The following is a 17,743-nucleotide window of genomic DNA, read 5'->3' as shown; positions in this document are numbered from 1 at the left end:
GTACTGCTTATGGATTCTGAAATATCCACACTGGTTTGCAGCTTTGTTAATGCCATGCTTCATCAGCCCAGTCAGGAAAACTGCTTTTTATTTTCTCATCCAACTGCACATTATCTTAGGCTTCTGAAATCAATCATCCTACCAAAATACTTTCCCAGAACTTTTAGCTCCTGAACTTATCCCAACACTACAAAAATTGCATCTGAACTGTGCCATAATAAATTACCATAGAAAAGATGAAAGAGCCCCAGTACATGCAGATTTCATTGCATCTGATGACTGGTAAGAGTATATTATCTATACGTGCTTCACAGTTTGCATATGCCTGAGTATCTAAGTTCGTATAGCTCCAGCAGCATCAGTTATCTAACATGTAAGGTCAGCTTCACATTTTCCACTCATTTAAAATTTCTTTTGTATTTACCTTCTCCTTCCAGTCAAAATACTCTCACTAACATTTCATACCCTCAACATGTGATGCCCATTCCCATTATGATTCTTCATGGGGGAGGGGATGGGGAAAAATAAAAATAAAAAAAAAAAAAGGAAAAAAAAGAGTCCTCATGCTCCACGTGTCTCTGCTCCTTTATAGGTAAAGAGAATGGCTGGAGTGGTGGCCTTCAGCTGCCTGTCCATTGCCAAGGTACCTACCCAGCCATTGATGCCAATGATGGTTGAATGTTGATTCAACTTGAACTGCAAACTTGATGTTTGCAGTTTCTCGATTGCACAGTCAGCTGCACTGTGTGAATCAACTGCAGAAGCCTGTGTTAGCTGTTCTGGCCTGCACCACAACAGCAATAATAGTCTATGGCATTATAAGTAGAAGCTGCTTGCACAAGGATGTGAAAGGATTTTCTTTACCAAAGCAAGGAGACTTGCCACTCATAGTCTTGAAACTATTCAAAAAAGAGAAATTCCAGAGATTAACTTATGAAGGCTGAGATTTGCATACGTCATAAAAAGAAAGAAATCTACTGGTATTTAAAATATCCTCAGTTTATATGTATGTGTGTTTTCTCTTTCTGCGTGAGTCATCTATTAAATAAAAAGCTCACCCCTGATATAAGAACATACGAATTCTCTTTACTATCACAAAATAAAAGCAAAACAGTTTCCTAATATTTACCCTAAAATGACTTCTCTAACATTGCATTGTTTTGTGAGATAACAATGGCTAACATAGGTAGTGCAAAAAATTTCAAATCAATTATGTTAATATTTGTGAGAACTGGAGTTAAGAGGATTGGGTAAAAAGCAGAGTAGACATTTCAAAGAAGAAAACAAAACAAACTTCAAGTCTTTTGCCTATTGCTGGATCATGACAACTATAAAAAAAACTATGAACTCCTAACAGTTATGTTTTATACACCAATATACAGTAAAATCAAACTTGGAAAAGAATTGCTGGTCTGGGCTTTGCCATACATAATATAGGAACTAATGACACAGGGACACACAGCACAGTGCATGCAAGAAAGCAGAACTCAAACTTTCAGGCTATCTCTATAACCCTCAAAATTAAGTTTAAAATCTGTGATCCTTTTACTTGTGCATAAAGATATAATAGTGTAAGGTATTTCAAAGACATTTGGCTAACTTCTACCAAGTTTAGATGAAATACAGTAATATTATTTTTCTTTTTTAACCAGTTACTCCAGATAATGAGGCATTATAAAACTAAAGTACTGGACAGACACAGGACTATGATCTCTGTGTAGCAAATTTTCTTTCATTTTCATTTTACATGTTTAGAATGCAAATTCTTCAGGGTAAAGATTGTCTCTTTGCACACATGCTGCATAAAGAGAGCTACTGTCTCAAATCACTCCCCATCTGTTATTGTTATTTGTATTCCAAAATAGAGCTTGAAGTGGTAATTACAAAGTACACTGGTCAGCTTTCATAATTGTGCTAGAATTAGTTAAGGAAGATGCAGCATGAAACCTTGACTTAATACTACTGTAGAATACATAGAAATCAATGATATTTTTTGTCTTAGAGAATCAGGGTATGTTCTCATGTAGAGTTGTGCATAGGTATGTGTATGTGTGTCCAAAATACGTTTTATAAGTGATTACAGCAAATCAAATCTAGTCAGTATCCTTCCTTCTGTTCTATGAAAGTGTAACTCTTCTCCTGCCTATTTTTACTGGGAAACGGTCCAGGCCTGCTGGATGCACAGAAGTCTGTAGGACCAGACCATTTTAAAACACAGACAAAACAGGTAATGGCCAGGTTGGCATGTCAGTGACAGGATGTGCAATGCTGAGGAAGGAGCTGGGTAACAGAAGTGTAGAAACAAAGTACATACACCATATGCAGAGTTTTGGCTTGACACTGAAACAGTGGCTGAAGCTCTAATCATGGAGTAAATCTCCATTTCAATTTTCAAATCTTAAAGGGTGAGCCAAATGCTTTCTGTCACACCTAATCATTCATTTACTCAGGCTTACCCGCTCTTATGCAGTTATGAGTTATAAAGCTATAAAAGCATTATAGAGGTCATCCATTGTAGCTGCCTGGAAAACTTTCCATTTAAACTTTCAGCAGAGGTCAGAGGAAGGGGAAAGACACTTTTATTTCAAATCCTCAATGAAAGGGAGACCACACTGTGTTACAGATTGTTCCAAAGGCTAACTGGAAATAAAGGAGAGAGGAGAAAGTTTCTTCATGCCTTGTGTGAAATCACTGGGCTTCAATTTTCAAATACACAGATCTGATACACTGAAAATCCTTTATCAAAGTTATGCTTTCTTTAGAGATAATTATAGACCTCTTACTGATTAACATTCAGTTTCTTAAGCCCAGTAGGGTTATTTCTTTGATCTATGACTTTGGCGCATATTTTCCCTTCTTTTGCACACAATCATTTCAAAACTCAGAAAAGTCTATGTCTCAGTTATAAAAAACATCATTTAAAATACCACACAATTTTGTCTTTGTGAAGGCTACAAATGATCTCACATTCAGACCTCTTCCTTCTTCAGTGATTACTCTTACATCAAGGCTATAATTTAAAATGCACTTGCCACAACTCATTTATTTGACACGGTATTTCTTAGGTAGCTATCCTCAGCAGAATTATGTAGCCAGGATACTTGGTGCACCAAATGTCTATTTGCATCCTGATGCTATCATCAAAGCTGTCAAGAGAAGAGGTAGCAGACCATGCACTTCTGGGATTGCTTAGTCTGGAGAAGAGGAAGCTCAGGGGAGGCATGATTGTTCTAGTACAACTACCCAAAAGAAGGTTGCAGCAAGGTGGGGGTCAGCCTCTTTTCCCGGGTAACGGTGATAGAATGAGAGTTAATGGCCTTAAGTTGAGTCATGGGAGACACATTTTGGATATTAGGAAAAAATTCTTCTCAGAAAGAGTAGTGAGGCACTGGAACAGGCTGCCCAGGGAGGCTGTGGAGTCCCCAAAGGAATATCTTGAGATTTTCAAGAAGCATGTAGATGGTAGATGTGGCACTGAGGGACATGGTTATTGGGCACGGTGGGGATGGGCTGATGGTTGGACTAGATAATCTTAGAGATCTTTTCTAACCTCAATTACTCTAATGTTTACTGTCCTTAACAGTCATGTCTGCTCAGTGTACATTGCTTCTGAAGAACTTCTGTAAGACAAGTGATTCCTCACTGCAGAATTCTGGTTGCTTGTTAATATTTTTCCCCTATATCAAGAAGTTAAATATGTAGTCTTAAGTGATTTCTACTGTCAAGTATGTGCCCTAAACCTTTTCTATAAGAAACTTTTAAGATGGCAAGTATGAATGAAGAACAATTCATTCTTTATGCCTTAAAACAGTACAGAGGAAATGCACACCTGTATTTGTAGCTGTACTTACATACCTACTGTCTTTGTCACTAAGTCTATTGCCTCAAACATACTTAGCATTTATCACACTGCCGCTGTCAATTTTGGTAGTAAAACAACAGATTTTTAATCTACGCTGAGTCAGCTTGAAAAAATCTATTTGCAGTGAATTCACGGCAACAATCAATGATTACTGAAAAAATATGTATTTCATCTACTTCAGCTTTGCTAGTATTTTGCAGAGGAATAAGTCATGTAGACTTTAGTTATCCTATTAGCTACTGCCACACTTATTTTTCTTTCCAAGCTCTTTGGAACTTGAGAGTGTTCTGGGATTTACTGGTAATCAGCAGCATGAGCCTGAAACATTTATTGGACATCTCTCATTTATTATGTGTCACCTGCATAAACGTATTTAAAATTGTAACTAGTCAACACAAAGGTGTCAAAGTCTGCAAAGTGAATGACAAAAAGCTGTAGAAAGGGGTTAATGTCTTTTGTACAGTTCTGAGAAGTGTAAAGGGTCCATCAGTAGCAGTAAGGGAAGTAAAAATCAAACAAGCCTGCAAGAATACTTATTCACTACAGAGCATGACATCCAGGTATCATTATAAAAATTGTGGTAACCAGCCTAAGTGATTACAGTCAAGGTTTAGGACGACAAGTCCAGAGCAGCCAGACACAATCCTATTAAATTTCATATCTGACAAAAAACCAAACAACTCTATTATGTTTTGAAGATGACAGAAAATACTTTGAATAAGAGATACAGCAGCCTTTATTTGAGCAGTCTTACAGACTCTGCTAACTTCAAGGGAACTACTGTTTCTTTCCAATTGGAAAAAACTTGGAATTTTGGTAATAAATGTTGATTTAATATACCTACAAGGAAAGGTAACAATATTAGCCAGTAATAATAAAAAAAACATTCATACAGGAAAAAATAATGGTCACGAATCAGAAAGACAGATATCTCTCACTGATATTGAATCTTTGTTAAATCAGAATCCATAAACCAAAGGATGCCTCACATTTTGCATCATTGTAGACAATCCAGTATGTTTTGAGATGGAGAGAAAGGAAAGAAGAAATTATTACATAATTTGGGCCTTATGTAATAAGCTTTCCATATGCTCTTTCATCAAATTAATTTTGGTTTTGAGAAATTAAAATGCCACTGCTTTTTTTTCCTGGCAAAGAAATCCCTCAGGCAACATTCCAAATTTATGGAACTGTTAAACACTTCAGACAGCCATCCTATAACTACCCATACAAGCTATACTTGCATTTCAGCAAAACAAGAACAAGACTGAGGAGCTACGTTGAAAAATAATAAAGCTATAATTGAAAATTATAACACTTTCCGATTTTTAATCGCTATCATGGTAATTGTTTCGGTTACAGCAAATCTTACATCTTCTACAGAAAAATAAAAAATAAAAAAATCACCACCATCCCCTCAGTAAATACTTAGTTCAACAAAAAAGATTCATAAACTACAGACTGCACCAACTTTTTTTTAAAAAAAAAAACAACAAAACTACATAATTCAAAAGATGAATTCACTGAATATAGACAACTTTTTTTTTATGTTTATTCAAGTTCATCTGATGACTGGACACTATTTCAAGTTATTATGTACATAATAACTTGAGTTTAAGATAGTTTTTTTGTTTTTTTTTTAAAAAAAACCACTTTCTTTAACTCACCTTTTTCTTCTCTTTCTTGCTGAAGGACATTGATGTATTACTCAAGAAATATTCAACAATTTATTCACCACCAATTTAGTTTCCTATTAACCTATTCACAAAATTTGGCAGGAAAGCTCTAGTTAAGTAATTGTTTGCTCCTTAGAATGCTGCAGAACCACATGGAAAACTAAGAAGCTTTTTTTACAACGTAAGACATAAAGTATTTCAGAACAGTTATTCAACATTTGGCAAAAACCCTCTCATGAGCAATACAATGAAAGTTCCTTCACTGGCAAGAAAAAAATGAAACAATCTAACTATTTTCTTCTTATCTTTTATACACAAAAACAGTTACCCAGATAATACTGACACACCTAAAGAGTATAACCACCTGTACTTTGAATTAAGAATGTAATACCATACCATATGAGTACTGGACAAAAAACAAATTTCAACTGCATCAATATGTTCAGCTTGTTTCTGCAATCTGCTTTCATTTTCAGGTACAACTATTTTAGGACAATTACAAACACAAGTGAAAGAACACATTTTTAACATCTGAACTAAGTGTAGACTTGATGCATTAGAAAGACCATCTTTAGTTTGAAATAGTTAAGGAGAAGAGAATCTGTTTTGATTAATGCAAAACTACTTGGAAAAAAAGAAAAAAAAACAAACAAAAACAAAATAGAAAATGGTAGACACAACCTCATATGAACTGCCACAATGCCAGGAGAGGTGGAATAGAAGAACTGACCAGAAAAATCATTCTCCATTACAACATGAACAATAAATCTAAGTAATTCCCTAATACATGTAGGTCGCTCTAAAAGTGATGCCTCCTATCAATTTCTATGGAAAATACAACAAAGAGCACACTAATACTGTTTGATAGAGCATATTCTCAGCCTCAAAACACAATTTATCAATGCAGTCACCACTGCTAGCTATATATTTTCACCAGCAGTGAACAAAAACCTGCATGCAGCACCTGGAAAAATCTACAGTGGTGCTGGTGTTTTTCATCCTAGCCACTATTTCACAGGGGTTATGATGGTGCTGTTGCCCACACAGTCTATTTTTCATTAGCCCAAACAGTTTAAAGTTAGATGGCGCCAAATCCAGACTATACAGTGGGTGTGGTAGGACAGTGCACCCAACCAAGACTGATAATGTGCTCCATGGTCTTCCAACTGGTATCAGGCCTGCCATTATGGTGTTGGAAGAGAAAGGTTGTATTCTTCTGTGGCCTGACTATGGAAGTTCAAGCCTTCAGCTTAGTGTCACAACATAGCAATCAGAGCCGACCGTTTGTTTAGATTCCAGGAAATACAGAATAATCTCCCCATTCCTATCCCGAAAGACCGTGCATATCACTTTACCTACTGAGGGCTACAACTCAAACACTATCTTCAATGAGGAATTCACAGCACTGACTGTCATTTGGACTCTGGCTCGTAGTAGTGACACCACGTCTCATCACTGGTAATGATGTAATCCGGAAAGCCATCACCTTCAGCTTCACACTGATTCAAACTTAAATAATGGTTTTCTCCTGTTCCTGTGTGAGCATTCACGGGACCTACCTGATGCAAACTTTGCAATAATCTGATGCTGCCACCATTGTTTCCAATGAAATGTTTTCACTGAAGCCAATATTCAGCTACAAACATTGTTCCCTATTTGCAATCTGCTAATATTTGTGGGTGAGCTGATCAAGATGCTCATCATTTCACAGCATGTCAGTTGTGCATGTCCATCTGGAATGTGGATTGTCTTTCACAATGCTGTCACCTCTGCTGAATCGCACCACGTACTGCCTCACTGTGTTCATATCCACTGTTTGGTCTCCACAAATGTTCAGCAAGCATCAATGAATGTTGTTGGAACAATGTTTTCCACCTTGAGGAATTCAATTCCATACCTTTGTTCCATATGCACTTCCAGTCAGATACCATTTGATTGTCCGACTGCTGCTCTGCTACCCATCTGTCATACAGTATTAAAACATAATAGAATACTGATGGGAAGATTCAAACTCTACGGCCACACTACTAACATTCACCTCTGACATCATGGGCCAACAGAATAAAGTAGGAGGCATGACTTTTGGAGCAATACTCGCACAGTAAGTGCCTATAAATTCAGCAACTTGCTGTGTATCTAATTCCTTGATTAGTCTAATCATATTGGCTTTTTTTTGTTAGTTTTTAAGTGACAGCTACTAATTCATAAACATTTGTTTAATTATTTTGTTTAAATTCAGAATTCGCAATCCATACAAATGCTATCTCACAATACAAGTAATGAAGACAAAATCTGTATTTTATTAAAAGAAATTAAGAAGCAAATTTTTGTTCAAATATACAAAGAAAATTATTTTTTAAAACACTCTTGAGAAACAGATCTACTTTGTTAGGAATAATGCTATGCCTCTCCCTTTCACTTACCATTACATCTACTTACAGCTTTTGTTCCCACAGCAACTGGCTTTCTTCATCACAATCTTTTTCTACTCAACTTATTTTTGTAATTAAGCATGAAAATGAAAAATCATAATAGGAAAATGGGCACAATTTGTAGTTAAAAGACTACCTTACTCTTTGACAGGAAAAATATATGAAAAGAGTAAAAAAATAAAAAAAATCAACCAAAACCCGAGGTGAAAGGAGAGATTACCAAAGCATCTGGAAATGAATTTTGTATCATTTATTTTTTATTTCAGACTTCTGTAAGCTCCTTGGCAGCTTGAGAAATATTGGACCAATTCCAAACATGGTCAAAAAAAAGCTCAGTATTACCTTTCTGCAGTTTTATTGTTTTGCTTGTTTGTTTGTTTTTGCCTTTATGTTTTTATAATTTTAATTTGGAACTTAAACATCTTTTTTATTACCTTAGGAAATATTAGTTCCTTCCAATTTCATCCAAAATTAATTTAAATCTCTCTAAGTTCACTTTCTGCTCATAAAGAGTAGCAAGACAATGTGTATTTAGATACTGTAAAGGCTGATTTACCTTGTCACCTTCAGAGAAAGTTACTCCATCAACGGCCCTTTTCCAAGTAATCTCTGGGACAGGTTCTCCTTCTGCTTCACAGATGAGGGTGGCTTTCCCATTCTCAAATGTGGTTTCATTTTTAAGTTGTATTATTTGAGGCTGTACTGTTAAAATACAAATTATATTATTCACCTTACATAAAGAAATAAAAATATATATTTTTTCCTTTAAAAAAAAAAAGAAAAAAAAAGTGCATTCATATTTGTTTACCTCAGTTTACCTAAAGGTTTAACATTACCAACTATAAGATCAATCAACTTTTCTGACCACAAGTTGTCAAACATAGAAAAATAGTAGTTGTGCCACCTGAACTCTTATCTAAGAATGGCTGTCAGGCCCAGGGCTGCCTGCTCCCTTGCTTAAGCGCAATGGGATAAGCCCTGACCAAGAAGGCCCTTGTACTGGTGGCCCTGTCATTATGCTTTGCTTCTGGCTCCCTGTCTCATAGGGAACAGGATATTTCCGGAATGAAACAAAGACTCAGTGTCTCCATGGCAATCCTGAACATGAGTAGAACTCCATGTCACAGAACAGGCTTGGTGCTGATCAGCTGGAATGCAGCTCTGCATAGTGGTCCTAGAGGGTCCTGGTAAACAAGAAGTTGGCTGTGAACCAGCAGGGTGCCCCTGAGTAGAGAGGACTCAGTGGGATCTTAACCACAAGTATAAATATCTGATAGAGGTGAATAAAGACACAGTCTTTTCTCAGTGGTGCCAAGACAGGGCAAGAAACAGTAGGCACAAATTGAAATAGCATTTAAGAAGAGCAAAACCCCTTTTTTACTGCGAAGAGTGACTGACCACAAAAGCAAGGCCAGGAGGCTGTAGAGTCTCCATCCTTGACTGTATTCAAAGCTCAGACACATTTCCAAGCAATCTGCTCTGGATAACACTGCACTAGATAATCTCCAGAAATTCTTTCCTGATTCAGCTGTTCTATGACTCTAAGATAATCTGTGTTTGTCTCCAAAGACTTGGGATAATGCAGGATTGTTCATATTTGGCATGGGTTAGCCCTGGTAGGCAGCAGAGCATCCTCAGTGGGATGCAGTAGAAAACGAGAAAGGTAAAGTTAGGAAAACTTGTGGGTTGAGATACAAGACAATTTAATAGATCAGCAAAAGTTTTGTGCACAAGCAAAACAAAATTAGGAATTCATTCACCAATTCCCATCTTGCAGGCAGATGTTGATAAATTTCCAGGAAAGCAAAGCTCTATCATGAGTAACTGTCACATGAGAAGACAAATGTCCTAACTCAACAGTCTGTCTTTCCTCTTTCTTTCACCAACTTTTATTACTGAGTACAACATCATGCGATGTGGGAAAATCCCTTTGGTCACTTTAGGTCAACTATCTCCCTTCTTAAGTCCTTGAGCGCCTTCAGCTTCTTGCTGGTAGAACAGTGTAAGAAACTCAGATCTTTCTAGGTACTTCTCAGCAACACAAAACATGAGTACATTATCAACACTATTCCATCACAAATCAAATATATAGCAAGATATGAACCTCTGTGAAGGAAATTAACTCTATCCCAGCTGAAATAAAGCCAATATTGTTTACCTTGAGTCTTCAGAAATATCTGAACTGCCTTAAACAAACTGAGTTTAACAAAATCTCTCAATAACAAACACACTGTACTACTATTAACACTATTAAGAATTGAGAAGTCCTCTGACACAATATTCATATTTACTTACTCTGTATATTGGTGAAAAAATTATGTTCACATTCTTCAGATTATTCCAGTTTACAGATACTGGTGCAGAGCAAGTACAGCTCTCAAGCTATATTGTGTCTTGACAGGTTATTTACATTGCAATGCCATTTTTAGTTAAATGGGAACACTTATTTAGAGGACATGTCTGAACGATATCATAAAAGAACTCTGTTGTAAAACTATGCATAGAATGTTACTCTCTTCTATTACATTCAAGTACCTTCATAAAAAATGTGTTGGCACTATATATTCATGCACATTTAACTATTAATAAGCTTCTCCAAATCTTTGCATATTGAATGAGACACACACCTCATTGGAAAACCTAGTATGTAACCCTGTAATAGGAATATGATTCAATATGTTTACATCCAAAAGCAGTGAGCAAGGTTTGTATGAGTAAATTTAATAGTATATTTTCTGTGCAGTTATTTTGACTTCTGTTTCTGATGAAACATTGCTAGATTATAGTCTACATGAAAAACAAAATGAACAGAGAGGTAATGTATCTTCTAATGGATTTGTAGAAATATATACCATGCAGAAGAATAATCAGGTTACATTCATAGACCAGAAGGAGAAAGAGAATCATTCCAGACAGGAGGGACTCTAGAATGTCATCTTGTCCAACTGCTTGCTCAAATCTGAGTCAGCAAACCCTGTTCAGATCAGATTGATCATGGATTTGTTGAGGATTATCTTAAAAAAAATTCCAAGAACAAACTGCACAACCTTTCTCACCAGCCTGCTGCAGTTCCTGATTGCCCTCATGGCGTAGATTTTTTTCTTTTTCCTTGTATCTGGTATCTTTTTTAATTTTTTTTTTTCTTTTTTTTACCACCATTTAATATATTACCAGTAGCTCACAGAAACTGCATTTGGTATCACAAAGATATAAGATATAATCTCAGGTGAATGACACTGCACAAAAAGAGTGAGAGTTCAGGGTCCCTATAAGTATCACTTAGATCCAGCTTTATTTGCTATGTTATAAGTGGAAAGAAAAGCACTGCAGTAAGATAGCAATTTAGTTGAGAAAAGCTTAACTGTTCTCAGTGGTATAACTAAGGATGCTCCTTTAGATAAATAAGTAAACGAATTTGAGATAATATCTAACATCAAAATAATTATAGTCACATCTAGGATCATTCATATGCCAATGAAATATTCTAAGCTCAGATACTCTATTTCTATAACCACAATTCCTGGCTACAGTATAAACAGTTCTGTCTTTCTTTTGATATATTATCATTCCTGTGAACAAGGAGAGATGTATGACAGATATATCACTCAAATGAAAGCATCATACATAGTATTTTATGAAATAAATTTGCAAAATTTGGCATTATCTTAATCAGAACATGCTTATTTCCATATACATACATGACAAACAATTTGATTTTCTCAAGATGATGCATCTTCTTGTGAAGTATATTATTTGAAGTATTTACCTTTTTATCTCTCTGATTTATATTCTAAATTTCTGTAACGTTTTCTTCAAATGGATTATTACAAGGCAAAGTTTTAATTTGACATTTCAGACATGAAGGCTGACATTTAAAGGAACAAGCACTGATTAATCATCAAGTGTATCTAGCTGACAGCTATTACTAGGAAGAGAGCTGAAAATGGTAAAGGATATTATTTAATTGCTTAATTTTAATAGGTCACAAGCTATTGACTAATAGTTTTATACTGTCTGCTGTTAAATTACATTTTGGGCATTAGAAAATATTAAAATACTTTTGCATTAAAATAAAGCACATTTATTCAAGAAAGCAAAGACTAGGACTTGCAGAAATACTTAAATGGATTTATTTTTTTCAGTTCTTAAACAGTTTCTAAACTGACTTGATCGTTTTCAAACTGAATTGGTATTTACCTTCAGTATTCTACCAAATATGAAACAAATTAAAATAAAGGGTCTTGGAATGTCAGCCCAGAAGGCCTCCAGGTCTCTGCTAGTTTACTCACTAAAAGATACTGAAGCATTTGTATTATAATCCCAGAACCACAACATATGCTGAGTTGGAAGGGATGCATGAGGACAATCAATTCGAACTCCTGGCTACACACAGTACTACCTACAAATTGAACTGAAACTCTGAGAGCACTGTCCAAATGTTCCTTGAACTCTGACAGGCTTGGTAATGACAGCATTGCTATGATGAGCTTGTCCCAGTACCCAACTACCTATCTTTTCCTATTATCCAATCTGATAACAATGTACTTAAATAATTTTTAACCGAATGATCTGACTGAAATGAAAGTAAGTTTGAATACTTCAGAAAGGAGTTATCCTTGAGAAAAGAGTTATGCCTGAGTTTCATTAAAATGATTTTACTTGGAAGGCAGCAGTACTGCCTTTGGACATAGTCCTGGGCAATTTGCTCTAGGTGCCTCTGTGTGGAGCTGTGGACTTGGACCAGATGACGTCCAGAGATCTCCTCCAACCTCAGCCATTCTATGATTCTGTGCTCATCACTACAGATGTTACTTTTTGAAATATTGGCAAGAGTGATGCTGACAGATAAAGAAATAACATTTGCTGTTTGGAAAGTTAGTTCTCTGAGCAGATAAGTCCGGTCTTCAGATCTTTACTACTTTCTCCTTAAGTGAATTTAAGATTTCCCCCTTGGTCTCTGAATTGATTTCAAACAAGGGGAGAATACATAATAGACTGACCTTTTATGCTCATTGCTGTGTACTTTATAGCCTTCCCTACAAAGCTTAAAAACATGGATAGCAATCTGAGAACCTAGATTTGTTACTTGCTGCTTAGAACTTATTTCTTAAAAACATATTCATTTTAATGAATTCATAGAGTTCTATCCATATCATTGACAAAAGGTTCATCAGACTCGAGAAACAACAAATAGAAAGCTCAAGACTATCCTAATTGTATCTCTTGAAAATAAATGCTATCGGTACAAACGTGGATTTATTATCCACAGTCTTATTACACGTTGAAATCACTGCCTCATACACTGTTTTCCTGCACATCAACATCTCAATCAGGTAGCAAAATTACAACTCTGTCCTACTGAAAACTGCTGGTACAATTTGAATTTTGGACACAAGCTAGAGCCCAACAAGGAAATATGTAAAGAATTGCTTCTTGAAATTTGAGCCTTGCCTTAAAAATAAACAAAAACAAACAAAAAAACACAAAGAAGCCTTGCTAATACATTAGTGCTTGATTTAGTGCATGATAAATGCACTGTTGTATACTACTACTTTCCACTTTAAGGCTTGTCTTCTGAAAGATATGGCATCATCGCTTTTATAGACAGTATCATTTATATTTTAAGAATTAGAGGTGTTCCACACAGGAAAGAAGGTAAGAGGGATGGAAGAAGGAATATAGAAAGTGTACGAATATTTAACAGCGTATCTTTAATTGATAACTTGCACTTCCCGAAACTGCAGTTGGCATGGGGACTTTTTTTACACAAGTGTATCATATTCCCTGAGTAGATATATAAGTAGATTAAAACAAAGTGCACCTACATATGTACTGAATACTACCAGAGAAAACAAAACAAAACATACATATATCTGCTTGTTAAGATGAAAGAAAAATAACCAGGTATGCTCAAGACATTGTAAAACTAAAATGAAAAATGTAGGCAACCTTAACATGTTTTCATTATAGATTCTGGCCTGTTTGGTTCAAAGATGCATGGCTTTTGAGAGCATAAGAAAGCAAAATATTTTTAATTTAATCATTTGGAGTAAGTAAAGGATGGATAAGATAGAAGAGGTCATCTACATTTTCCATCTCCTCATCTGCCTGATGACAAATCATATCAGAGTTGTATTGGTTGTACAAGGCTGCAAGTTTAATCTGGGTGAAAGAGATGAAGAAGGAAAGTTACTTGTAGGAGAAAATACAGCAACTCTGCTCCATATTTTCAGAGTGAGAGGTGATGTTGGTAAAGGAAATATTAAACTAAAATCCCAGTGAGCTTTGAAGACTACAAATGAGGTAAGAAGCTTATTTTCTGATACAAAGCCAAGTCAAACTGACAGTAAACAGATTATTCCAACCTAATTGAAATATATCCAATAGAAGAGCACACAGAAAAAGTAGCACTAAATATACATACTCAACGATGTACTCTAAATAAATTAGTGATGTGGTGATTAGCTATCACCACTCAGGAAAGAGACTTGGGAGAAAAGTCTGACAGTTCTGTGGAAACAACAGTTCAAAACTCGAAAAGCCAGAAGGTAAAGAGAATGCAAGAGCATGCATGGAGATTCAAACAGAAGTGCTTCTGTGGAGCTAAGCAGACTGATTCCACCACACATGACTTCTGCTCACTATTCTTGCCTTGCCATTCCATAAACAATGGATTATGACTAGACAGGTACAGAAATACATAGATCACTGATTCATCGTGGTTTCCATAGTAGGAGAAATTTCTAAACTGGAATTTTTCATCTTATTAAAGAAATGAACTAGTGAGATGAATCTGCATGTAAAGAACTTGCAGAATTATACTCCTTTTTTTAAACTTAAAATGAGCCAAAGAAATGAACAGGCTCTAGGTTAAGCATAAGAAACACATTTTTCATGCAAGAAAGAAATTACCTAAGGATTTTAGGAGTATGGGATATTGTGGAAGCAAAAAGGAAATACAGACTCAAAAGGACAGAACAAACTCCTGATATCTATTTAATCATCTGAACTTATTTTTCCAAGGATTTTCCATACCAGTGGCAGCTGAAAGGAATACATTTCCTACATAATATATGTAAGAATGTATATTTTCTACATATTGTATATAGGATATATTCACTTAGTCCGGTGTTCCCCCCTTTCATTGGTCCTGTATTAATAAATTGCCTTGCCATAAGCAAAACTAAATAAATACCAGCATACTTAAAATTGCATGCAAAATTATTCCTGTTACAAATGTCCCCAAACTCCTACTGAAACCTGCAAATCATTTCTTTTCCTTCAATATTTTTTCAATTTTGAAAATGCAATTTAATTAACAGTTTCTCTTTTGCACAGAAGTCTTCAATATGCTCAATAACTTTCAGCAAGAATGAAATTTAAAACTGCATTCATTTTTTACTCCTTTGAAAAGTAATATAGAAGAATGCTTAATCACCACAGAATAATAAGTACCCCAATGTTTAGGCAACACATCTATGTACGTATATGAGTATGGAGGATTGGAAACAGCACAGTGTGGAACAATAAGGAGCTTCCCAAGGAAAGACAGTGAGAGCACACTGACACAGTTAATCTGATTGAGTTTACAGATGGCTTCAACCTCAAGCTTCAAATTCAGAAAGCAGTATTAACCCATCCTTCAGCTTCAAGTGAAAGACATCAGATTAGCCTCTTCTGTTGGAACTGTTTTGCTCAGTATAGATAACTACTAGTTTTAGCAGAGATGTAAAATTACATTTCCTGTTATCTTTAGTACATGCTTTACATGCTCAAATACAAGTGATCTTCCTCTCAACTAAAAGCTATATTTAATTATTTATATAGCGTCGAGGTACACTAACAATACAGTGGTGCTATACATAAGAAAAAAATAAACCATATTGTTTAATTTGCAGGCTTTTTGTAAATAAGCTATGGCCATGATCCTGCATTCTGTGGGAGATCTATATTCTTACAAACGTCTATTCTTATGAGGCCAAAGCTACACAAATGTTGAAACAGTGAAGCGTTCTGTATAAAGGCTACAACCATGAAAACAGATTGGGCAGCGAGGTATAGAAAGAGAGGCAAGTTTTCATGTTTTTATTACTTTTTGCTTTTGAAATTCTTGTTTCTTAATATCAGATAATTTTTAGTGACTATGTAATCATACACTTAAAAAAAAAAAAAAAGACAAAACTAAAAAGACAAAAACAGATACAAAATTAGGAACACCTCTGCATGGTATTCTTAAAAAAAAACAAGAAAAATTGATTGAAATGACAAATACCAATTTTACTCCTTTAAATAGTTTTCTCTGACTCTCCCCTTGGTTTTGTTGCAAGCAGCCAACTTCTAAAGGCAAACCAGACTGAATTAACAATTTAACACTCCGCTGTATTGTATCCAAATAGTACAATAGTAAAGATAGCCTTTTCAAAATTGGATTCAGGGTTAGACTGGTCAATAACGAGGAAAAAGTTATAAAACTATAGAGTGGTTTCTTGCATCAGTAGACACATTGCAGGAATACTCCTCCATTGAAAACTGGGAATTTTAACTTCAATTTCCTCTTGTGAAAGGAAGGATGGTACATTATACACAATACTTACCAAAAACTTGAAGGAATGTCTGTCTCTTATCATTTCCTGCTTTGTTTTTCGCACTGCAGATATAAGGACCCGCATCAATATTTTTTATATCTCTTATTGTTAACTCTGCATTGCTCCCTCTCAATACATATTTTTCATTTTCTTCAATAAGTTTACCGTTCCTTAAAAAAAAAAAAAAAAAAAAAAAAGTAATCAGCAGGCTCCAAAATCTGAAAAAATACGCTATGAAAGCATCAATCAATTTTAAATAATCTTCTAAGTAAGTGCAATTATGTTGTTAACAAAAATGCATTAACTCACGTGACATAAACCGGCAGGATGTGCAGAAGGGAGTTAATTTGAGCATGATGACAACTGTTCTGCTGGATTAGCGACGTGGGTTTTGTTTTTGGTTTTTTTTTTTTTCCCATAAGAATGTGCACATTCTAGACATAAGCAATGCATTCTGGACTCCATTTTAATGTTCAAGGCCCCAAGTTCACAATTTTATTGTCAGGTTCCAAAATATATGTATTAAAATACTATAGTAGTTTTATTCTTAAATTTTCTTGATTTAATGGTAGAAAAAACACTTGTGAATAGAACTCTAATATATGACTTGCACTCAAGGAATCAGACAATTACATAGTTATATATAAGAAACATTCAAAAGCCCATTTTTAAGCTTACCACTGCAGTTCACATTAGCAATAAGGTATCAATTTGTAAAATAAATTTTATATTTCTTACACATAGAGCTTCCTGGCCCATAAAGAACACTTCTGAGTTATTTCCTCTCAGATGTTGTTAGCTGGCCACAATTTAGTAAGCAGACATATCTCCAGACATTATAATTAGCTCTGACCAGATGGTATAGAAATAATAAAGCCTGTGAACAATTCTGAGGGCTGATCAAGGCTTGACCACTCCATCTGAGTACCCTGGCATTCTGACAGTTATTGTAATGGTTTCTTCTAAAAAGAAGGAATTCTTACTTAACTTTTATTTCTTTTCATTCTTACTTGTTTGATGTAAGATTCTTTTGTCCTTACTTCTGCTGAAACATCAACAGCCTGTTCTCATACGAGCCTACAAGAAGACTGCCTGATTTTCCAAAGCATTAATAAACTTGATGGCAATGCCAAGCTCTTGAAAACAAACTATGAAAGGAAACCAATGTGTATACCCAGTTTAATAATT

At 35.3% G+C, this 17,743-nt stretch overlaps 1 protein-coding gene across 1 annotated transcript in view; it reads right to left on the bottom strand.

The window, feature by feature from the left end:
- NCAM2 (neural cell adhesion molecule 2) overlaps positions 1-17,743 on the bottom strand; it is a 244,274-nt gene that overhangs the window by 93,773 nt on the left and 132,758 nt on the right. Inside the window, 2 exon segments of the mRNA XM_015880697.2 lie at positions 8,527-8,672; positions 16,565-16,725. Coding sequence (XP_015736183.2) covers positions 8,527-8,672; positions 16,565-16,725 — 307 coding nt within the window.

The sequence above is a fragment of the Coturnix japonica genome, chromosome 1, assembly GCF_001577835.2.
Source record: "Coturnix japonica isolate 7356 chromosome 1, Coturnix japonica 2.1, whole genome shotgun sequence".
NCBI classification, from domain to species: domain Eukaryota; kingdom Metazoa; phylum Chordata; class Aves; order Galliformes; family Phasianidae; genus Coturnix; species Coturnix japonica.
The sequence above is the reverse complement of the archived record's forward strand: the minus strand, read 5'-3'. Positions and strand labels throughout refer to the sequence as shown.